We start from the raw sequence: 16,692 nt of genomic DNA on the forward strand, positions 1-16,692 counted from the left end.
ATGACAAGGAAGCCAGAAGAAGGAACAGGATCATTATCTGTCCTGAGCTCAAGCGAGGTGCCTTGTGGGGACTCTCAGAAACCACTGGGATGACTTTGGGAGGTATGTTGGTTGTTGAGGGCTGCCATAACAAAATGCCATAGGCTGGGGGACTTACAACAGCAGAATTTTATTTCCTCACAGTTCTGGAGGCTAGAAGTCAAAGATCAAATTGTCAGCAGGTTTGGTTCCTTTTGAGGCTTCTCCCCTTGGCTTGCAGATGGCTGCCCACTTGCTGTGGGCATGGTCTTCTTGATATATGGATGTGCCCCACGGGTCTCCTCCTTTTTTTATAAGGATCCATCAGGTTGGATCAGGGCCTCACGCTAATGGCATCATTTTAACCTAATCACCTCTTTAAAGACCTTATCTCTAAGTACAGTCAGATTCTGCAGTACTGGGAGTTAGAATGTCAACATAGAATGTTGGGGGAGCCCTATTCAGCCCATACTAGGAAGAGAAGGCTGAGGCTGGGATTTTCTGGCCCTGTGGGTAGATGGGTGCAACCTTGAGGGTGCTGGCCTTCCCCAGCACACACTCACCCAATGAGCTTCCAGGTGGCAGTGCCTGGAGTCCTGCAGGCTGACCAGAGGGGATGACCAAGCTCATTACATTTAGGCTAATTCAGTGCATTGGAACTCCCAGTTTGGTGAGACTTGAGGACTTTGAAGGTTTGTACACCTATCCAATCTTCCAAAGGGCAAATCCAACCTTAAGAGTTACAGTTACTTTCTACAACATTTAATTAAGTTAACCTTTCTTCTTTAAAAAGTAACAAGGAATTCCCAAGACAACTAGTCCTAACCATCTAATATCAGATTAGAAACACGCTTACTTCTGTGTCTACCCTAGTGAAGTCAAGTAGAAAATTGAGCAATTACGTGTGTGTTTGCTTAAATTATAGAAACAATTATCTTAATAGGCCACATTGTTTTGTCTTTGTAGATCCAACAAGTGGCTTATTTATTTAGATGCATAGCAGTTAAAATTTTTTTAATTAAGTTTTTCATTTTAATTCCAGTACAGTTACATACAGCATTATATTAGTTTCAACAATGAGCCAGTTCTATATATTTCAGTGCTCATCATGTTAAGTGTACTCTTCAATACTCATCACCTATTTAAACCATCCTCCCACCAACTTCCCCTCTGGTGACCACCAGTGTGTTCTCTATAGTTGAGTCTATTTCTTGGTTTGTCACTCTTTTTTCCTTTGTTCATCTGTTTTGTTCCCTAAATTACACATATAAGTGAAATCATATGGTATTTGTCTTTCTCTGACTGGATTATTTCACTTAGCATTATACTCTCTAGCTCCATCCATCTTGTTGCAAATGGGAAGATTTCATTATTTTTTTATGGCTGAATAATATTCCTTTGTGTATATAGGCCACATTTTCTTTATCCATTCATCCATCGATGGACATTTGGGCTCTTTCCATACTTTGGCTCTTGTTGATAGTGTTGCTATAAACATGGGGGTGCATATGTCCCTTTGTAACAGCACACCTGTATCCCTTGGATAGATACCTAGTAGTGCAATTGCTGGGTCATAGGGTAGTTTTATTTTTCATTTTTTGAGGAACCTCCATACTGTTTCCCAGAGTGGCTGCACCAGTTTGCATGAGGTGCATACCCACCAACAGTGCATGAGGGTTCATTTTTCTCCACATCCTTGCCAACAACTGTAGTTTCTTGTATTTTTGACTTTAGCCATTCTGATAGGTGTGAGGTGATATTAGATACATAATATTTGGATGACACTATTTAGATGCAGCAATATTGGCATAACTCTTTTGATGGCAACATTTTGAGCACCCTTAAAAAAACCCTGTTAAACTTACAGCTTTAAAAATTATAACATTGGGGTGCCTGGGTGGTTCAGTCGGTTAAACATCCAACTTCGGCTCAGGTCATGATTTCACAGTTCGTTGGTTTGAGCCACCCATCAGGCTCTGTGCTAACAGTTCAGAGCCTGGAGCCTGGTTCAGATTCTGTGTCTCCCTCTCTCTCTGCCCCTCCCCTGCTCATGCTCTGTCTGTCTCAAAAATAAATAAAATAAACACTAAAAAAAATAAAAAAAATAAAAATTATAATATCATGTGTAGAACAGACATTTAGTCTCACCCATCAAAACCCCACTCACAATAAGATTTTCCTTCTCCAAAGAGAGCAAAAGAAATTTTAACACCTCTGGAAAGAAAACCATAGAGGGAGAAGAATGAAAAACAAGAACCTGAGAAAATACAACTCCAAAGAAGTAGGGTATTTCAATTTTAACACTCATTCTTGTAACACCCTCATCTTTGGAAATTTTGGGGAATTCCTCTGGTTGATTTTGTGGAATATTGCTGGATGTTATGGTTCCCTTGTCCTAGCACTCTTGAGTCTATGGACAATTTGGGACAATACCCCTAGAAGACATTTGTATTAATAAGTATACCGGAAAATAGACTGTAATGCATATGGGCAACATTAAATGTGTAACCTGGATCAGGCAAAAAATAAAATCATTTACAGAACCAGTTTATCTCATCCAAATGTGACCCAAGCTTCCTGGGTTCTCTCTCTCTCTCTCTCTCTCTTTTTCAAACTCTCCTGAATTGTTTATGTCTATTTCTTTCTACAAACTGGTGGAGTCTCTTGAGGCCACCTGGCCTCCTGAATGCACCCTGTCAGTCTTCCATAGAGTCACCTTCTGATCATGTGTCATTGTGCTCAACAGAACTTTCTTAGTGTTATTATTATTATTATTTACTAATTTTTCTCCCAACTCATTAGGAAGTGGACTTTGTGTTGTGGAAGGTTGGCATCTTTTTCTCTTTTCTTCATCTTTTTTCCTGCATAGGCCAGAGAGATTTTCTGCCTCCACTGAATTTCTTCTCCTCCGAATGAGGCCCTCAGATTTACATCTTCAAATAACAGTCTATTTTATTAATCTTGCATTACTTGCTAGTGAATTTATATAATTATAGTATAAAATATAGCTTCCATCAAACAGTAAAGTAAAAGAGATAATCAACAAGTTAGCAATTTATCAATAATTACTATATACAGTAAATGAACTAATTTTAAATGTCTGATTTGGATCCACTTTTAAGCAGATCAGATGTTAAGTAAACAAGGCACATCTGTATAGGGCAGTTCTAACAAGGAATTTAATAGAGCCACACCTTTTTAGAAAAAAAATCGTGGTTAAATATATATAACATGAACATTACCATTTTAAGAAATTTTAAATGTGCTGTGGCATTAAGTACATTCATGTGTGACTATCACTACCATCCATCTCCAGAATTTTTTATCATCCCCAAAGGAAACTGTGTACCCATGAAACACTAACTCCCCATTTCTCTCCCTACCCCCAGCCCCTGGCAACTCCATGCTACTTTCTTGTCTCTATGATTTTGACCACTTAGGTACCTCATACAAGAGGAATCATACAGCATTTGTCTTTTTGTGTGTGACTTCACTTAGCATAATGTCTATAACGTTCGCAACCCTTGGTTTGCAACCCTCTTTGGAGCTTCCCAGGTGTAATCTGAAATCAGCCTCCTAGGTGGAGGGCAGGGAAAGACCAAAGAAAGCAGCAGGCCACTCCAGGATGGTAGGTGACAGTTTTAATAAGCAAAAGGAACTTACATAGGAGGCTTGCCTTTGGTGACAGCAAGACAAATAGATCCCCACACCCACCTGCCAAATCTTCAAAAGTTTATTAAGAGGCCTAACTGGGTTCAGTCATGGTATACCCCGCAGGTGTTCTCAACACCACATACTATCTGAAGGCTCTGTCCTTGGAGCGCTTCTGGGAGCAGGAAAGGCAAGTGGAACCCACATTCCAAGGACAGGGGAGGGTGTGAGACTTCTAGTGCCTGGGTCCAACTCACGGGTCAAGTGGCGGTCATGTCGTTTCAGTTACCTTCCCCAACACTGTTCCAAGTGCTTTTCAAATACTAATTCACATAATTATTCATCTTTGTATGTTCCCCAGGGTCTAGAAAGTGCTTTGCGTGTGTTAGACATGAAATATTTGTGGAATGAATTTTGGTAGGGCTTAAACGTTTCCAAGTGACTCTGCCTGCTCTTCTGGTTGGAAAGTTAACAAAAGGAGCCGGTTTCTTCTGGGTCATAATCTGACACTAGGTCGCGAGTTTAAAGAAGCCCTTTATTTTAGCCACCACATTTAGGCTAGTTTCCCACTAGGGAAAGGTTAAGAGGGAAGTCATTCCTGAGTGATAGAAACTGTAGGAAGAGACTCAACGTTAATTAAAGGCTTCCTTTCTACTGGGACAGCGATCACCTCGGGGAAGCCTCAGGAAAAGGGAAGACCCCCGAGGCCAGTTGGCTCTGACAGGTACCCCGGTGGCGGGACGGAGGAGGCGGGGCCCGAGGGGGGGCGGGACCTGCTGGGTGGGGCGGGGCCTCGGGCGGGGCCTGTGGGGCGAGGCCTGTGGGGCGGGGCGCGCGACTGCGCCGGGCGGCGATGGCGGCGGACGGGGACTGGCAGGATTTCTATGAGTTCCAGGAGCCGGCCCGGAGCCTCCAGGACCAAGAGAACTGTAACGCGAGCCCCGAGGCCGGGGCAGGGCCGGGCGGGGGAGGTGACGGCTTCCCGGCGCTGGCCTGCAGCTTGGAGGAGAAGCTGAGCCTGTGTTTCCGCCCCTCGGGTCCCGGCGCCGAGCCCCCGAGGGCGGCCGTGCGGCCCATCACCGAGCGCAGCCTCCTGCAGGGGGACGAGTGAGTGCGGGCCCGGCCGGGAGCGGGCGGGAGCCCCCCCCCTGCCCCTCGAGCTGCCCTCGTCCAGCTCTCGTCCAGCCCTCGTCCTGCCCTCCGGCCCTCGGTCCGCAGCCTCGGCGGGACTCCGGCCACAGGCTCCTCCCCGCGCCCTCCTTCCGCCTCCACAGACTGGCGAGTCCCCGCCCTCCCCGCTCCCCCGCTGGGCTCCCTGGGGCTTTTGGCCTCCCGGCGCTCAGCTATTTAAATCCCCGCTCCTCGGCCCTCCACGCTACTCTCTCTCCGCTACTGCCCTCCTGCTCTCTAGAAACCGACCCGGGTCTGTTTGGTTCAGAGAGGAACCTGCTTGCCCGGAGCCAGTAGTTAGAGACAGCACCTCTTCGGGCACGTGTGTAGCCACTCATTCATTCAACTAGCATTAATTTAAGCTCTCAGTGCCAGAGGCTGCTTCGCCCTGGGGATACCAAGGTGACTGAACATACCCCTGTCACATAGGGCACAATTTAGGCCGGGGGGTGGACTTGCAGACAAATATTTGTGTGGGTGTGACATATTCTCCTGGACGTAAGTGCAAAGTATAGGAGATTTTTTATATAGGACATGTGGGAGAGGCAGGAAAGGCTTCACGGGGTAAGAAATGTGAAAACTGGATCCTGATTGGGTGAGTGGGAGTTTGCCTGGCAGATGAAGAAAGGTCTAGCAATACAGCTCGCCGATATGGCACGTGCAAAAGTACCAGCGTTAAAGCAGCATTTATGCCACAGAATTTATTGGCTCCATCTGAGAGCCCAGGTGGAGTGCACATCACCACAGAGGCAAAAACGAAAGGAACGCACTGGTTACTAACGACAGGGATCTCTTAGTCTGGTGGGTAAACACGTACATTAACAGGTCATTAGGATAGAACCGTCTAAGTGCCATGATAGGAAATTCATAGGGATTTGTGAGAGCTGGTTAAGGGGGAGGCAGAGTTCCTGGGGGGCACTTCATTTAACTACTAGCCTAGCCTTAACTAGCCACTTAAAATTTGGCTAAGGGTTGTCGTTAGGTACCAGGGTTTCACCCCAAAAGACAGTAAAAGGGGTGGTGAGGGTGAGGGAGCTGAGCATATGGTATAGGTGGCTGGGGAGGAGCCCTGGAGAGGCTGAGGGTTCAAGTAGTGCAATAAACAGTGTGGACATGGGTGGGGTGGGTTTTTAGAGCCCTGATGGAGTGGAGAGATTAGAGGTTAGGGAAGGATTCTTGAGAGATGGAGAAGGATCCACAGGCACTGAAAGGGCCTTCCAGCCTGATTCCTCTGTGAATAAGGTAGGAAGCTTGAGAAGGATTTAGGAATGGGGGCCTTTAAACACTGCCTTGGCAGTGGTTCGGGCCCAGCTATGCTGGGGACCACATCATTTCATTGACCTGCCCGGTGTGGAGGGAAGAGCTTATGACGAATTTATACACGCATGTATGTAGCTAGTAGCAAAAGATGACATTTTTGAAAGTCTGTTCCCAGAGAAGATAGTTTTATATATGTGTAGATTTATATATTCTGAATCACAAGGACTCAGAACATATTCTGGATTAAAAAAATGATATTTTGGGTTTTGGGTTTGTCAAGAGTGACTTCTCAAAACAGATGAGTGGTTTGTACACAAATAGTTAAGGCTTCCTATTCTTGCTTCACCTGTACTGTCTAGAAAGTAGTTTATTTTAGGGGCACCTGTGTGGCTCAAGTCAGTTAAGCGTCCCACTCTTGATTTCGGCTCAGGTCATGATTTCATGAACTGAGTTTGAGCCCTGCATTGGGCTTTGCACTGACAGCCTGGAGCCTATTTGGGATTCTCTGTCTGCCTCTCTCTCTGCCCCTCCCTGGCTCATGCTCCATCTCTCTCTCTCTCAAAACAAACAAACTTAAAAAAAAAAAAAACACTAGGGGCGCCTGGGTAGCTCAGTCCATTAAGCCTCCGACTTTGGCTCAGGTCATGATCTCATGGTCCATGAGTTCGAGCCCCGCGTTGGACTCTGGGCTGATGGCTCAGAGCCTGGAGCCTGCTTCCGATTCCGTGTCTCCCTCTTTCTCTGCCCCTCCCCCATTCATGCTCTGTCTCTCTCTGTCTCAAAAATAAATAAACGTTAAAAAAAATAAAAAAAACAACATGAAAGTAGTTTATTTTAGTCTTTGCTTAAATCTTAGGTTGATGTAAAACTTAAAAAAATAATTTTGTTACTCTTGATGATGGTTTTTAGTAGATGATATGTTGGTAGTAATGCATGATGCTTGATTTGGGAATGCATAACAAACCTCTTTCTCTCTTTTCAGGGGCTGGGGCTGGTCATCACTCACTCACCCCTTTCTGTTGCATAAATTTCTCCATTTATGGAATCCAAAATGTCCATCCCTGCTCCTCAAACTAGAGAGAGTTGAGAATTCTTTCACTTAGATATTGCCTTGGCTTAGGGCACTTCGTTTAATTTCTCTGAGCCCCACCTTTATTTTTGGCTACATATGGATTGTACTTACCTGCTAAGATTTTACTTTAGAAAGGGTATCATGTAGGATTCGGTGTCACAGGATTTTGACCTCCTTTGACTTTGTCCTACTGGTTGTTTATGACGGGTTGTAATACTTTATGATAAGGATGAAGGCAATTCATGTCTTGACTGGAGAATTCTAGAAATCTTCCACTTAAGTCAGCCCTGTGTGCTTCCAACTACAACTGTTGTGACCTTGGTGGAGAGAGAGTACTGTTAATTGTCCTTCACTTTCTTGGAAGATCAAATTCACCCACAGTCTCTCCTAGTGGGTGAAGTATTGCACTCCACTTGCCCTCTTACTCCAGCCTCATATAAAAAGAAGCAAACAAGCAGTCCCCAAAACTCTGGACTGTCTTCACCTACGAGAATATCCTACTTGAGTTCCTAACCAGCGTTAGGTATATAGTCAGTTATTTGGTATCTGAAGTGCTTTTACCTAGGAAGGTGTGGGTCAAAAACTCAGCACGTTTAACAGTCCGCAACTGTTGCCTCTGATTTGAGCACTTTGGCATTGGAGAAGGTTATGATTCGAACAGAGAGGAGAATAGGAATGAACTATGCATTTGGGAGATGTGCAGGGTAAATGAGCCAGTTTCCTAGAGCTTTTTGGGTTCACGTTTTCATTGAAGCTGATGTGCATTCCAAAGCCAGACATCATTTTGGGATTTTATGTTTTTTTGGCAGTTACCATCCCATTGCTTCTTCTGTTTAGCACCAAATCCCAAATTCATTAAATCAAGTATGTTCCTTCTTTATTTTTAAGCTTGCATTCTTATTGTTATGCCTCCAGTGGTCTTGTTTTTGTCTCTTTAGTGGCTTACACATTTGGAAAAAAAAAAACCCACTCAATTGTTTAATGGCTTATTCATGATTAGATATCTGCCATATATTTTAGGTTTTTTTCCCTTATGACATCTGTGTATCTGCCCACTAAGTCACTTATATATGTAATGTTTAACTTACCCAATTAAATTTCATCTCATTTATATATCTAAAGTCATTCGTATTTTTCATACAATGTCATGTTTTATTATGCTGATATTACTTTGGTACTGAAATCTGAATTTTGATCATGAAATTGGAGTTTGCTGTCCTTGTCTGGTGTGGCTTGGGACTTTCCTCAGCATGACTCATGTGAAATAATGCTTGGAGTAATAGAACTGGAAGGAATATCTGGTATTCTTGTCCAAGCTTCTTATTTTATAGAAGGGTTGCTCATACCTAGAGAGGTTAAGGGGCATAGCCAAAGACTCATTGTTTGAGAAAGAATGGAAACAAGAGTCTATGTTTTCTGAATTTTAGTCAAGCACCCTTTCATTTTACTCTGTTGCTTCCCCAAAATGCTGTCTGACAATAAGGAAGGGTAATTGCATTGGATATAACCTTTGTGCATTTTATTGTGAATTCCTGTTTCTTTCCCCCTTCGTTTATCTTAGTCCTTAGCCTGTTATATTACAAAATAGATATTAAGCCCTAGCCTCACACTGAGACTGAATCCTTTCTCTAAAAAGGATAAAAAATTTTGGTTAGAGAAAGATGACTCACCCTATGAAATGACCAGTATATTAGGAAGTTATTGAAGAAAAATAAATGTAAAACATAGTGTGTGTACTACCTGTGTGGCTCTGTAAACATTACATAAGCTGCCTGTGTTTTAGTTTCCTCATCTGCAAAATGGGGATAATTATGATTCTTCATAATATAGTTTGTGAGGATTAGATGAGTTCATATATGTAAATTGCTTAGGACTGTGCCTGGCACCTAGAACAGTGGGAATGTTAGCTGTCAACTTTGAAAGAGTTTTTAATCACTTGATCTTGTCAGCCTGATAGCTGATTTTCATTTAGTGTTATTTAGGAGGCCCTTCTTTTTGGTGTTTTTCTGGAAAACAGGCCTTCTGTTGTTTTGCTTTGTTATTTTTTGTTGCATCTTTCACTATAGTGTTGCATGTTTATTTAATAAAAGACATGTAGGATGTTAACCTTCATTGATTGTGGTTTTCTTCTTTTTAAGGATTTGGAATGCCCTGACCGATAATTACGGGAACGTCATGCCTGTAGACTGGAAGTCATCCCATACTAGGACCTTGCATTTGCTTACACTGAACCTCTCAGAAAAAGGGGTAAGTTAAGAATTGAGCTGATAGTTTCTGACTAACTGATCCTGAGGGTGGAACTAAAAAGTAGCCTTTCTATTTCACGCATGTTCATTGGGTTGCCTCTTATTTCCAAGTTTCTAGCAATTGGAGTGGCCCACTGTTGCCATCTTGGCTCCACTACTGTCAGCTTGCTAGCACTTTCCTCCAGTTCTTCCCCTGCACACACTCACTTTTGTATGTTTAGCCAAATCTTCATTACCTGTGTATGAACACCAGTGATGAGCATTTTTCTCCTGAGCTTAACTAGCATGACTTTAGTATGCTGAGAAAACTCAGTTATACATTGAGGGTACTGGAATATCAACATAGAGTTAACTTTCTGATGAATTTAAGGACTTGTTGGACATGACATGTTTTCGGAAGATTCTGTTTCTGTGAGTATTGGGGAACCTAAAAGACATTACAGTTCAGGGCGCCTGGGTGGCTCAGTCAGTTAAGTGTCTGACTTCGGCTGTGGTCATAATCTCACGGTTCCTGGGTTTGAGCCCCATGTCGGGCTCTGTGCTGACAGCTCAGAGCCTGGAGCCTGCTTCAGATTCTGTGTATGTGTCTCTCTCTCTCTCTCTCTCTCTCTCTCTCTCTCTCTCTCTGCTGCACCCTGCTCACACTTTGTCTCAAAAAATAAATATACATTAAAAAAAAAAGACATTACTGTTCTTGGCTAACTGAGGCTGCTTAGGATTCCTTGGTATTGTAATGTGAAGATGTCTTAAGTGTGATCACAATTGATAGGACATCTGGGGTGGGAGTGTAGAAAAGGGAAGATAATTTAATGTTTATTTATTTATTTTTGAGAGAGAGAGAGAGAACACACAAGTGGGGAGGGGCAGAGAGAGGGAGACACAGAATCCGAAGCAGGCTTCAGGCTCTGAGCTGTCAGCACAGAGCCCGATGAGGGGCTCGAATTCACCAACCATGAGATCATGACCTGAGCCGAAGTTGGAAGCTTAACTGATTGAGCCACCCATGTGCCCCTAATTTTTTTTTTAATGCAGAGATTTTATTTTCTCTTTTCCTTTCCTCTCCTCTCCTCTCCTCTCCTCTCCTCTCCTCTCCTCTCCTCTCCTCTCCTCTCCTCTCCTCTCCTCTCCTTTTCTCTTCTCTTTTAAGTTTATTTATTTTGAGAGAGAGAGAGAGTGCAAGCAGGAGAGAGTGGCAGAGGGAGACAGAGAATCTCAAGCAGGCCCCATGCTTGGCGTGGAGCCCGTTGCGGGGCTCTGTTTCACGAACTGTGAGATCATGACCTAAGTTGAAATCAAGAATCAGATACTCAACTGACTGAGCCACCCAGGCGCCCCAGGAAGATAGTTGTTTTAAGTGGAAAATCACATTGTTGGTTTATCTAAAGGTGATGAGAAATGTAGCCAAATTATGTTAAGTTTCCGGGCCTGACTGTTTGAAGTTCCTTATCATGTAACAGTGTAAACTCATGCCAGATTTTTTGGCACGCTCTGTATTTCATTAACTATAGTTGTGTAATTGAGAGTATAGTGCAGTGGGGCTGTCAGTATTTTAAATAGTATTGCTACTGTTTTATGAAAACAGTTTTCTTAAATATATGATTCAGGAAAGCCTGCTGCTATTATTTTCTAGTAAAATACAGAATTTTGCTTCTATTTCCTAGTATTCTAGTAGATACAGAAATCTTACTGTATATTCCAGTTATTAACCCCACAAAGCTATGTTGTTGACCAACCTGGCATATGTTTAGTGAAAAGGAATAAAACAGCATACCTTATGCTCTATCTTCTGTTTATTTAGACCCTAGCTATCATTTTGGGCTTAGTTCAAGTTTCTCTTCCTCTCTGAAGCTTCCTATTACTGTTTTAGCCTTTGCTGATCTCATGGAATTATACAATTTTAGAGTTGGAAGCGACTTTAAAGGACACTTAATCCACCCTCTCACTTGGGGGGAATCCCCATCTACAGCATCTCTGACAGATGGTCATTTAGCCATGGCCTAAATCCCTGTGCGGGAGGAAAATGCACCTCTCTCTGTGGGAATCGGTTACACTGGTGGGGTTGTGAAAATCTTCAAGGACTTATCTGTCCCACAGAGGTTAGCCCCGTCGTCTCCTGGGTACTAATCCTGACAGCACATTGTTCATGTTTCTAACCATTACTTTGTTCTCTTATTAATCATATGTTTCAGGGTCTGTCATTAGATTGTGACTTGCTGGCAGGTGTCTTTGTAATTGTGTTTTTAGTAGCTATCACTGTGCCTGGCACATAGTGACTACTAGGACAAGTTATGTTGCGTGAACGAATGTATGATCTTGTCAATGAGACCATAAGGTCAGAGACCATGATGGAAAGTTCTTTTTTAAAAAGTAGCTATTTTTATATTATTTAACATAGTGCTAAATCCATGGTAGCCAAATAATGAGTAATTTTTTGTTTGACATAATAAAATATAGCATAGAAGAGAGCCTTTCATAGTTTCAAATGGAAGTACATTGCAGGATGAATGGGACACTCTAATTTAGTTTCATTGAATAAAATGTATGTCTTGTATAGTTCTTAGATTGCACTTTAGGAAGTCACTCCCTTTTTCTGCCTTTTGTTTGTTGTTTTTAATTCCAGAATAATGGTATGGCTGAGGGTGGTTGATTAGTAACCACTTGGAGTTTAGTACTAGTAACTAATCTTAATTATAAAAACCTTATCTGGAAACCTCATCAGATTAAAGTGGACAAGCGATCATCCATCTGTCATCTGTCTGATGAATAGAACTGAAATTAGAAATTAGAACTCTGTTTCTCAGGAAGGAGTGGCACACATTAAGTTCCTTAAGAACAAGTGGGCAACGCGGAACTGTATAAGAAGCAACCATCTCATTCCATTAGATAGCATATCATTACATCTTTTTTAACCTGAGTTATCTTGTTTAGCATTATCACCTGTGCTCGATCCTTCCTGTAACTGAATCGTGTTAAATTTGCCTTTTGGAAGCATTCTTTAGTTTATTCCAATGGTAAAACAAGATCTATAGGAATTTTTTTTTTCCTTGACGAAGGGAGAAGACATTTCTTTTGCATTAGGCTGAGGAAAACCTTTAGGAAAACCACCATTTGCCAGATTTCAGCTTTTGATTTTTCTTTCATTGAGGTTTAAGATGTTTAAGACGGCATACTTCTGAATTGGATGAGTCTTTTCTGGAGTAAGGCAACTAGTACGTTCCAAATTCTTACATGGGCACATTTTTTCCATCCGAAGCAGCTTCAGTTTCATACAGGGCAGTAGAACCACCGGCTGTGTGTCTAACCTGGCACAGGAAGGAGTGATGGGAACGCTTGGCAGAGAGAAGACACACTGATGCCGAATGGGAGAGTGAATAATGACACCCATGACAGCCAAGGTTAGCTTTCAAAGCCCGAAAGGGGTTCCAGCCCTTAACATATGCCATCTCTGTGGGGAATGGACTTGGCTCAGTCCCGGGAAAGATGATCTGGGATCATTATTTCTGTTGTTATGGAAATCTATTCTAATGGGTTACTGGTATCACTTGTGTATCTTGGCAATAGCTATGAAAACGATTCTAAATCCAGTGCAGGTTTTGAACATGCTTAGATGATAGAAGGCTTCGGAATCACATTGCTTTAGGAACCTCTCCTGTGCCATCTTCCTCCTCCTGCCGTGAGCATTTTTTCAGGGACGGGGAACGTTGTTGTATGCACCTTTTCATCTTCAAGAGTAGAAGCAGGAAGAAGATGATCCTATCTTCCTTAGGGGTCACTTCAAAATTAAAACTTTCTCAGGGGAAAAATAAATCTGTGGTCCTCAGATTATAATGAAGATTGATTTTGGGAAGTGTTAAAATTTAAGGACCTGTGGAGATAATTGTTAGGTCTCCTCTCCATCATCCGTACATCCTTACGACTACCGAGGCACATGTCATCTCCACTTCTATAATTTTGAAGTCAAACATTCTCCCATTTTAGTTGCTTTTTTTTTTCTTTCCAACTTTAGACTTTATCCATTTACTTTACATCCAGAGGATGAGGGTTTGGGTCTTTCTCAGTCCTCTCTCCAATCCCCATCACCAAAACTTTCCCTTCCCTTGTCTTTCCAATATAGTTATATTAAGATATTTGGTTAAATTAATTTTAATCATTTACATTGACTGTTTAAATGTTCACAGTTGACCCATTTCCGTATATCATGAGAAATTTCCTCTTGTAATTTTTTTTCTTAGGGTAATAATAATTGCCTTGTGTTTTATTTAAGTTACCATTAGCTCACAGGTTCAGCTTCAACAGAGCCCTGAAACTCACTTTAGTAAGTGACATACACCAGATAATCTGTTAGTGTCTGTCTCTCTTCCTCTTTGTGCTTTTCTTAATGTCCTGTGCAATAACCATTCTCATCTGACCTGGTCACTCTCGTTGAGCATCACAGCCAACATTCTGGGATCTTTACTTCACTTTCATTACGAGAAAGCCCTCACCTCTTTCTTGTATTAGATCCCTTGTCTGCTTCCTTTCTGGCTTTCCTCCTGGTTTTAATGCAGCATCTTTTGCAGTAGCTGTCTGAGAAAGGGTGTATGAGGTCAAACACTTTGAGAACTTGAATACTTGAAAATGTCTTTATTCCAAGCTCCCATCTAATTGTTTGTTTAGCTGGAGATAGGATTCTAGGGTGGAATGTATTGAAACATGGAAATAACAGTAATCGTTTTCTGGCTTCTTTGGTTGCTGTTGAGAGTTCAAATGAAATTTTTGATTCTTGATCCTTTTAATGTGTTTTTTTTTTTTTTACCTCTCTCTGGAAGTTTTAGATTCTTTTTTTCATACATGGTCTGAAATTTCACAATGGTACGCTGAAGGCCACGTGCAGGCCTTTCCTAGGCCGATGGTCCGGGAAGAATAGAATGGGGAGCCATGTCATCACCGTGGTGCAGCATGGAATTGCAGTGTGTGGGGGAGAGACCCTGGAGCACTGGCGTTGCTCCTCTCCCTGCCTGATGTTCCGAAAGGCAGCCCACCAGCGGTTCCTTGTACTTCTCACTGCGGGTTTCCTACTGGGTGGGTTGGATTCACCCTTACACTTCGGATGCTTCTGAATGAGGAACTAGGGAGGCAGTAGGGACTGCCCTGAAGTCAAGGGCGTGCTTTGATTTAGGCCATAAACTTCAGCCTCCTGAGGCCCAGAGCAGAGTGAAAAATGGCAGTGAAGCAAACAGAAACTTCCAGCACAGTTAGGTTGAAAGATCTTCTTGGAACCTAGAGAGATTTTATTTTTGGAAGGAGAGATGTTCCACTCTAAGGCAAAGTATGACCCCCGTGGACAGTGCCAGGGAGTGATTCTTGATCTTTTACCCCGAATATTAGAAGTTAGTTTGCAAGTAATTAACTTTATGTCATCTGTGTAATTTTAACATCTACTACTCTTACTATTAGATTGTTAACTAAATAACATTCGCTGCTAAACCCGCCTGTTGCCTCCTTTGGGTGTCTCTATCATTCCCTACAACTTCCTAACAAATACTGTGTAAAACATTCTTCTCCATGGAAAAAGCAGCTACGTGTGTGTCTCTATTGGGCAGTAGGGGTGCAGGCAGCATTCATGCAGGCAATTTCATGTTTCCTTTCCATTCCCCTCATTTGTGTTTGAGGTGAATACATAAAGCACTTTGTACACTGCCTAGCGCACAGTGATTGGAGTCATTTCTCCCTTTCGAGGGAAGACTCTTTACCCAGACACTGTGACTTTGTTGTGATCAGAATGTCCTGCTTTTAACAGTGGGTTATTTTGCTTTTAGATAAGTGACAATTTGCTCTTTGATACATCAGACGATGAGGAGCTGAGAGAACAGCTGGATATGCATTCAATCATCGTCTCCTGCGTTAATGAAGAGCCCCTCTTCACTGCAGACCAGGTATTGTGGAGAAATTCATCGAGGAAAGGAAAAGAGAACCTCGAGCTGAAGGACAATTTCTAACCGTGGCAATAAGTGACGGGTTATTGGAATCTACTGATTTTTCCCGCATTTTCTGTTTATGTAGGCTTATCAGTTAACTCCTCCACTGAGAAAAGAAGAAAGTATATGTAATCCGAAGCAGATGGGATTATGCTAGTTGGGAAGATTCTTCAAGATAGGCAGTTTTCCAGTATAGACCTTGTTAAATCAGTGCAGCGAGTTATTACTAAGGGAGGGTTATTGCTTAACCTGAAATGACAAAAAATATTGTGAGTTTGGTACTTTTTTTAGGGTTGGCAAGACATGGCCAACTCTGATGTATCTGTGTAGAAATTACCCAGTTCCTCTAAAAGCCTGTGTAAAAATCATTAGTACTTATTAGAAGTGCGTACTGTGAACCCGGAAAGAAGTGAGCTTTATTCCTGTGGCATGCTCTCATAATGTCAACGCTGTGTTCATGTAAACCGCTTGAATCAGCTTTCTCATTGTCTGAATACTCTTCCCACTGCTGTTGTGTTGTCAAAATGTGGTGTAAGAACTCCTTCCTGAAATAACATGCTCGTGGCTGCTCTGACTGAATGCTACCACATTACATTTTTAGGCTGGAAAGATGAGGTCGGGAAAGGGATATGTTATGGCAAGGATGGGAGGAGTCCATTAAAATGTGCCATTTTGATGCTCCTTAGTCATATTTGTGGTTAGATTATTGTAGGCCTGGGAAGAGTGTGGTGCTTAAAATGCCAGATAATAGGTTAGAGGGCTGTGGGAGGTTGATCATGATACCTCAGGGAAATACGTGACCCTGTGAGTTCACGGTCTCCTCAGTAATCTATCTGCCTGAATGCCGTAAGCTGTTCCTGCTTCTGAGACTTGGAGAAATAGATTCTGCAGCCTCCTCTGGCATTTCATTGTACTGTTTTATAATGCCTATTTGAGAAAATCTTCTTACTAATTACCATAATCCCCACCTCCTTCAGATTTACTTTTCTTTGCCCTTAAGCTTACTGATTCATCCTGAATGTTTTCTTAATAGTTTCTTTTTTCCTTTTTTTTTTTTTTATAACTCTTAGACCTATTTTTTCTAACTGTTGAGTAATTTTTGTGGTTTTACATTCTCACTGACTTCTGTATCCTTCTCAACTTTTAAAAAGTGGAGCAGGACAAGGTACTGTTGGAAGATTCGAGCAGCGTTGCACATGACAGTAGATCATTGTCTGAAAGATGGTTCTGAAATTTTCGTGTTTTTGTACAGCTTCTTTTTTTCCCTTTAAGCTTCTACATGTCACATAATTTTTGAATATCTCTTAATCTTTCATGG

At 42.2% G+C, this 16,692-nt stretch overlaps 1 protein-coding gene across 2 annotated transcripts in view; it reads left to right on the forward strand.

Annotated features, from left to right (window-relative positions):
* The first annotated feature begins 4,477 nt into the window (after positions 1–4,477).
* FEZ2 (fasciculation and elongation protein zeta 2) overlaps positions 4,478–16,692 on the forward strand; it is a 42,609-nt gene continuing 30,394 nt past the window's right edge. The window contains exons 1-3 of one of the 2 annotated variants that reach the window (XM_027033546.2): positions 4,478–4,776; positions 9,310–9,418; positions 15,216–15,332. In XM_027033546.2, coding sequence (XP_026889347.1) covers positions 4,523–4,776; positions 9,310–9,418; positions 15,216–15,332 — 480 coding nt within the window. In that variant the 5' untranslated portion in view covers positions 4,478–4,522. The remainder of the gene's footprint in view (positions 4,777–9,309; positions 9,419–15,215; positions 15,333–16,692) is intronic. The other variant, XM_027033548.2, reaches the window with a different exon arrangement.

This window comes from Acinonyx jubatus, chromosome A3 (assembly GCF_027475565.1).
Source record: "Acinonyx jubatus isolate Ajub_Pintada_27869175 chromosome A3, VMU_Ajub_asm_v1.0, whole genome shotgun sequence".
Classification (NCBI taxonomy): Eukaryota; Metazoa; Chordata; class Mammalia; order Carnivora; family Felidae; genus Acinonyx; species Acinonyx jubatus.